Source organism: Oryzias melastigma, linkage group LG2 (genome assembly GCF_002922805.2).
Source record: "Oryzias melastigma strain HK-1 linkage group LG2, ASM292280v2, whole genome shotgun sequence".
Lineage (NCBI taxonomy): Eukaryota > Metazoa > Chordata > Actinopteri > Beloniformes > Adrianichthyidae > Oryzias > Oryzias melastigma.
Genome location: NC_050513.1, coordinates 21,361,526 through 21,369,026, shown reverse-complemented (window position 1 = coordinate 21,369,026; position 7,501 = coordinate 21,361,526). Strand labels below are relative to the sequence as shown.

General features: G+C 40.6%; 1 protein-coding gene across 2 annotated transcripts; it reads right to left on the bottom strand.

The window, feature by feature from the left end:
* Positions 1-1,535: 1,535 nt before the first annotated feature.
* Positions 1,536-7,501, bottom strand: tmem33 (transmembrane protein 33). Of its 2 annotated transcripts, none has more exons than XM_024270841.1 (8): positions 7,413-7,501; positions 6,699-6,759; positions 5,884-5,978; positions 5,618-5,805; positions 4,071-4,138; positions 3,797-3,930; positions 3,486-3,569; positions 1,536-2,397 (listed from the first exon to the last, which is right to left on the bottom strand). In XM_024270841.1, the coding sequence occupies exons 2-8, from the start codon at positions 6,738-6,740 to the stop codon at positions 2,268-2,270; spliced, it is 741 nt and encodes a 246-aa protein (XP_024126609.1). In that variant the 5' UTR covers positions 6,741-6,759; positions 7,413-7,501; the 3' UTR covers positions 1,536-2,267. The 2 variants fall into 2 exon arrangements, with proteins under 2 accessions (XP_024126609.1, XP_024126610.1); XM_024270842.2 differs by lacking the exon at positions 7,413-7,501 and adding an exon at positions 7,249-7,272 and having other exon boundaries at positions 2,268-2,397.

Genomic DNA, 7,501 nt, shown 5'->3' with positions numbered 1-7,501 from the left:
TTTTAAATTTCTGAATTCTAATCTTGTTGACTTTTATGATTTTACTTGTGTTTTATCAATAGATTTTTGTTTCCTTTTGTGATTTTTTTTAATTATTTTTGTACAGCACTTTGAATTGCCTTGGGTAGGAATTGTGCTTTATAAATAAACTTGCTTGCTTGCTTGTTCACTTCACTGGCTGCCTGTGTCTTTTAGGATTGTTTTTAAAAATGTACTTCTGGATTTTAAATATCTGAATGCTCTGGCACCTCAATATCTTTCTGAACGTTTACATTTTTATTGTCGACATCGAGTCCTCAGATCTGAAGATCAGATGTTTCTAATGGTTCCCAGGACTCGTCTTGAGACCAGAGGAGACAGAGCCTTTTCAGTTGCTGGTCCCAAGCTCTGGAATCCTCTCCCCCGTTCTGTGAGGTCTGCCAGTTCTGTCCATCCATCCATCTTCTTATTCGCTTATTCCCTTTCGGGGTCGCGGGGTGCCGGAGCCTATCCCGGCTACTGATGGGCGAAGGCGGGGTTCACCCTGGACAGGTCTCCAGTCTGTCGCAGGGCCTCAATCACACACACATCCACTCGCACATTCACACCTAGGGGCAATTTAGAGTCACCAATTAACCTATGAAGCATGTTTTTGGAAAACCCACGCATGCACGGGGAGAACATGCAAACTCCACACAGAAAGGTCCCAGCCGGGATTTGAACCGGGGCCTTCTCGCTGTGAGACCATGGATGTCTGTCAGGGACTCTTCCAGAGGAGGGTATGAGTTTTTAAAATGACCCCCTCCACCTGTGAACAAAAACAATTGTGCTTTTCTTGGATAGCACAAGGTTATGGACACACCCAGATGAAATAAAATGAATATTAAAAAAAAAATGATTAAACCAGGATTCATGTTTGCCGTCTTGTTGGGTTCAGAGACATTAAAGCACAAACATAAAAAATGAGGGAGCGTGCACAGAGAAAGATGTGAGGGAAGCACCTATTTTAAGTCTCATCTCTAACAGAAGAACGGCTCGAGGTCAACCAGTCCAATCGATACTACAAGTGAGAAAAGCAATAATCCATGCCTCAGTGGAACGGAATGCATCAGCTTCCTGAAATCAAGCAAAAAGTTTGACCAACATTATTTTTAAAGAAAAGAGTTCATGCTAAAGCTCTTCGAGAATGATCAGTTTTCCTTTATTCTCTAGTTTATTCTAGAGAACTTTTCAAAGCAGAAAACAATTTCCACATTCATATGATGTAATTTATTCAAATAAACTGTAAAAGTTCCCTGTCAGAAAAATAATCTGCTTTAAGGATCTCCTTTAAAAATCAAAAATGAAAAGGGGGGCTTTAAGATTTTGGATAACACAAATAACAAAATCTACCAGTTTATGGATTGTTAGTCATTTCAGTCATTGCACTGCATGTGAAAACAAAAGAATCGAGTTGATTTGCTGCAGGAATGTTCTTTTTTTTCTGGCATCCATCTGATCTAGGACGATGGTCACTTACTGCTCTGACAAAGAAGCATCACCACTAACCACTAGAATGTGTTTTAACTTAGATTTCTTCTGGTTTATTAAAGAGATAACTTCATTTTTGTTTTACAAAAATGTGGCATGTCTGTAGGCAAAAGCACATTTAACAGGTTTAAAAAAGTAGGCATGAGGAGGAGAGCTAGGAACGTTCAGAAATGAAAAGAATTCAAGTTTTCTGGAAGAATTCAAAAACGGTGGCATGCTTTGTAAAAATAATTTTGAATAAACATCCTAAACCAACAAGTTGAGCAACTTAAATTATTTCAAAAACAGCAGATTGTTTTCAGATAAAATCATTAACATTAGCCAAACATTTGTTTGTATAATAAAGAGTAAATAGAATTGATGGAAATCACTGGAAGTCAAGCATTAAGACAAACACTAAAAAACAAATGTGAAAGAAAAAGAAATTAAAGATTTATCATGTTTACATACATATTCAAGTAGTCCAGACTGTTAATGTTTTATTATAAAATAAACTATTTCTTGGAATAAATAGTGATTGGAGCAAACAAAACAGCTGATATTTGGACATTCCCATCTGTAGCAAGAAGATGAAAAATATCCTCATGCGACTGAGAGCATCAGAGCTGATCTTTGATCGAGCTCAGACTGTGAATCTGATATCCAGAGAAGATTCTTCCACTGATGGCATTATCTGCCCCAACTCTACAGCAAACAACAAACCAGGACATAAAGTAGCAACAATAAAAGACAAAAACCTAACAGGACGTTGGTAAAAATCAGACTCCTGTGGGAGCAAGACGGCTGATGAAGGCGATGCTGTTGAGGCACATCCTCCTAAAGAAGGCGGGGCAGGCAGGCTTCATGACAAAGTGCTCCAGAAGAATTCGGAGTTCAGTGAACAACGTTCTGCATGGAGAGGAGAAAGAGTTCAATCAGCATTTACTGTCCTGTAAAAGAAGCTAGTCTGGAATGGGTCTGTCTCTAAAGGAAGCAGAAAAAAAAACTATTTTATTTACATTTTGACAAGGGTTGCCACGATTAGTCGACTAATCGACGACTAATTGGCTATTAAAATATTCGACGACTAATTTAGAGAGTCAGAGAGTGGTAAAGTTGAAAGTTATAATGGCATTCTGCTAGCTTTTGGGAATATTATGGCATTTAATAAGGATTTTTAGGCTATTTTGTAGTCTAGCTATTTCAACTACATGCTAGCTGTTTAGGCTAACAAGCTTTTTTAGTTTTTTTGGCTGTTTTATAATTTAGCTAATATTTTAGCGACATGCTAGCTGTTTTGACTAATTTAGGCTTTTTTCAGTTTTTTAGGCTAATTCAGAGTTTAGATAATATTTCAACAGTATATTTAGGCTAATTTAGGCATTTTTTGTTTTTAGGATAATTTGGAGTCTAGCTAATAGTTCAGTTAGATTGCTAGCTGTTTCGGCTAACTTAAACTTTTTCAGTTTTTTTCTATTTTGTGGTTGTTTTGGACCTTAGCTAATATTCCAGCGACATGCTAGCTGTTTTGGCTAATTTAGGACTTTTTTCAGGTTTTTTAGGCTAATATGGATTTCAGCTAATATTTCTGCTACACCCTAACTGTTCTGGCTAATTTAGGAAATTTTCAGTTTTGGCTAATTCGGTGTTTAGCTAATATTTCAGCTGCATGCTAACTGTTTTGACTAACTTGGGCTTTTTTCAGGTTTTGAGACTAATTTGGCATTTAACTAATATTTTAGCTGCCTATCAGTTTCAGTGTTTTTAGCTATCAATTTTAGCATCTTCAGTTATCAGCACTAGCATCTTCAGCGGTCAAATTTGGAAAAAATAATCGGAGAGTAGTCGATTAATAAAATAATCGTTTGTGGCTACACTACTTTTGACTTCACAAGAGTTTATTCTCTTTGTTGCACTGCAAACTGTTTTATTACCTCTTTTTTTAAAGAACATACTCTTTGCACATCTTTACTTTAAAAGCTGTTATGATATCTTACCGGCAGTATGGGTTTCTTCTGGATGTGTAGCGAAGAGTGAGGAATCGGTAATAAATGAAGGGCAGCAACAAGCTTCCTTGACCACTGAATCACAAGACACAAATAACATCTTTATGAAGCGTTTTGCATGTCTGAAGTCACACTAAATAGAATACAATCCAAACCGCACGAAAACATGAAGTCATCTTATCATCTATGCAGTTGTGAAGGCTGATCACATAACACCGTCCAAGATCTGTGCTGTCACTGAACTGACAGTACAGTTGATCCAAGCACTGATGCAGAGTGAAAGGGCTGATGTGTGAACAGACCTGAAGAGCATGAAAACTGTGGCTGGCATTAAGAAGATCTCATTACAGGCAATAAACTTCAGGATGTTCTGCTGATTGGCTGTCAGTTTTTCCAGGAGGTTTCTGATGAACATCAGACTTCCTGGACCCAAAGACTGTGAGTGTAGAAGAGAGAGAGAGAAGACAGCAGGAACGTTTCAGTGAAACCATGTTCACACTGAGTAAATGCTTCTTTAGTATTCACAAAAATTCAGCTGAATGTGATTTACACCTCTGGTAACGGACTCGTACTTACATCAAGAACTTTCTTTGTGTAGGTTGTTGCATGAAGCAAAGAAAAAAGAAAAACGGGAAAGATGCTCACTGGAAAACGGGTTAAGGATCAAAAGGTTTAACATCAACTGAGAAATGGAGCTTTTGTAATGACAGACAGACCTTTGGTGAGACCAGACTGTCTCCATCAAGCTCATTTATGGCACAATGTTGGCCCATTCAAGTGAAAGAGTCTGATTGTTGGTAGTTAGACACACTTGAAAGCTCCAGAACACTTTTCTTTTCTAATTTTCTGAATGTGAACCTGGTTTTTAAAGGAGACGATTTAATGCTGTCACTTTACTTTGTAGAAGTCCTTCATTTAAAAAAGGAAATGTGGAGACCCCCAACCTGCAGGAAGAATTCCACGTCCAACCGCAGCCACGGCCTCCAACTGTAATGCTGGGATTTCTATCAGCTGCTTACCCTCCACTCCTGATGGAAACCATGGCTCGAGGAGATTCAAAGTCATCCTTCATGAAAGCAGCGCTGACTGTATGGCTTCCAGAGGAAAACCTTTCTGCTACTGGCCTGCTGTCACATTCTCTCCTTACAGTTAGGAACTAAATCAAAGGGCAAACCTGACACAGTCCAACCAGCAACCAATCCGACAGACTGCAGCTACGAGAACTCAGATCCCATTAGAGTGGAACTATAAACATGACACTTATTTTAAACTCATTTAGATTCATCCAATATTTTAAATGCTAATATTAAAGCTGTTTAGGCATCTACTGAGGTTTTGAGCTTCTTTGTAGATTCAGATGTTATATTGACATTCTGCTAGCTTTTAGGACAGCTTTGGCATTTACTAAAGTTTTTTACGGTGTTTTGGAATTTAGCTAATATTTTAGCTACATGCTAGCTGTTTTGGCTAATTTAGGATTTTTTCAGATTTTGAGGGTAATTTGGCATTTAGCTAATATTTTAGCTAACCATCAGCTTCAGCATCTTCAGCTATCAGTTTCAGTGTTTTTAGTTATAAATTTCAGCATCTTCAGTGGTCAAATTCAGCTTACATTATTCACACTAGCATTATCACAGGTAATGCTATATATCTAGTTGTCATTGTAATCTACCACAATCAGCCACATGTCTAACGCCGTTCCACAGAGCTGTGCTCGTGCCTCTGAGAGTTTATTATTATTTTAGTGCATCAGTTTTAGATATTATAGCATGATTTTGGCATGAAATGAATGATCATTTGACAGAACAATAATGCTGTATTAGCTCCTTCCATGCTGCTCGTGAGCCAGCCTCACCACATCAGTGCACCTGCTCCTGTTCTGGGATCAAACCCAGAACTTTACTAAAGATTTTAGCATAAACTGATGCTTATGACTGCAAACTTAACAGCCAGAAAATTTGACAAACAATGAAGCAAAAAAGTGTATAACAATGAAATGTAAGGGATGTCACATCCTTTGAAAAGCCTTCAATGCCTTCATGGGACCATTTAAAGCAGGGGTGTCAAACTCCAAAATTGCTGTGACACCCACTGACAGAATGGCTTTTGGGATGAAAGGATACTTGTGATGGGGTAGGAGTTGACCAGGATGAGTGAGTAGAGCAGGTAATGGCAGCTGTCCTCCTGCAGGGCCTGAGCTAGGAAAGCTCGGCTCAGCTGGAAGCGGGGCAGCCTCTGGTGTAAGCGCAGAGCGCTGGTGAGGGCGTTGGCCAACAGAGCTCTCTGATAGAAGTTAGCTGCTGCATAGGGTCTACGATACACAGACGCGACAGATTATTGGATATCTTGTAAAACAGACGAATTCTACAGCGGAGCGGAAAGGACTCACCCGAGGACGGGGAGGATGAACATGACAGAGCAGTAGACGGTGAAGAGACGAGAAAGCCACATTGCAGTTTCCAGCTTGTTGCTCATTAAAAATTGCTGTTGGAAGAAGAATAATGAATTAAAACAAACTTGGCTGTTAACAATCTAAGCAGTTGTCACTAAGACATGCAGGTCAAAATCATCACCAGCACTGATGGACGAAGCTGCACTCAATCTAATCTGAACCAATGTGTTGGCTTCCTTTCTCTTTTTTATTTAACATCTCTAGTTTCTAAAGTAGTTTGAGTTTGATCCCTGTGGTGACAATACAAATGCTGCTGTACCTTTCAAACACTACATAAATCAAGGAAGAAGACGGTTCATTATTATATCTGTTAACCCTTTAACCCCTGCGTTGCCGGTAGGGGTGTAACGGATGTTACGGATTACTGGCCACCGTTCGGCCGACACGTAAACCTTTTCAAAAAAGTAATTTTAAGCTTTTATCTTCATGGTTTTTTTCCCTTTTTACTGATCTGAAAAAGGACCTGAACCGTGACCCTAAACCCGTGTCACGATCCGAACCGTGAGTTTGTGATCCGTTACACCTGTAGGCGCCGGTGACGCTTAAACACTAAATCTTTGACATACTGTAAGTTTTCAACCGTTAACAGGAGCTGCAGTGTTGAAGGGTTCAGCAGACTCAATCCTGTTTAGGGCTTCAACATGTAGAAAAACTGCAATTCAACAACACATCCATTTCTTCAAGGAACTCTGAGAGAAAACTTAAAAAGTGGATGATCCGAGGACGCCGGGGGGGTATCATATCCAACTCACCACAGGCCCGAGCTGGGGAGGGGGGCTTTGTGTGTCTGCCATCTCTGGAAGAGGGTTCGCTCTGTGGGAGAAGGAGCGGCATTAAGAGGAATCACATGTATTCACTGTTTGTTCTGATATCTGCTAAAAACTCCATCCGTCATAGTGATCTCTGCGATGTGACATTAAAGATCTGACACAAAGAAAAGCGCAGGAAGATGCACTAGCTGTCAGGAAACTTTCAGGCTCTTCAAACGTGATGCAGAAATGAAACAACAGCTGACCCCTCTGCCCCCCTCATCACCCTCATCACCCCATTCCAGCAGATGATGAAGACCAGACTCATCAGGATCCAACGCAAACCCAGGAACCGGAGGCTCTCCGTCCTGACGCCGGAGCTAGCATGTTCGGCCTAGCCGCTTCAGCTACACCTCATTCATTCTAACGACGTCTTCACGAACAGGAAATCCCACAAACACGCGTGATGTAGAATCAACTGAAACCCAAAGTCACGGTTCATTTCAGGGCAGCATGGGGATCTGGAAGATGTTCTAGAATGTTCCTTCTTCACCATCATCACTAGCATCCAGCAGACGTCCGCGTTAGCAGTCAAACTCCTGCCCTCTCAGCCCGGAAATATTACGTCGACGGGCGCTAGCTGTCGTGGGAAAACGCGTCAGGACGTAAAAGGTTCGGTTCGACAGACGACCGGCGGTTCCGAGGCGCGGATCTTACCAGTGACACAGCATAGAAAGCGGCGTGGCGCGCTAGCTTCTGCGTCAGCCGCAGATGCCGGACTGTAGTAAATGATCAGCTGACCTTCT

Excerpts from the sequence above, each read along its gene's own strand:
- tmem33 (XM_024270841.1), bottom strand. The coding sequence starts at position 6,740 with ATGGCAGACACACAAAGCCCCCCTCCCCAGCTCGGGCCTGTG. Across the intron at positions 5,979-6,698 it reads CTCCCCAGCTCGGGCCTGTG|CAATTTTTAATGAGCAACAA; the intron begins GTGAGTTGGATA and ends TTCTTCCAACAG. Across the intron at positions 3,931-4,070 it reads ACACAAAGAAAGTTCTTGAT|TCTTTGGGTCCAGGAAGTCT; the intron begins GTAAGTACGAGT and ends CTACACTCACAG.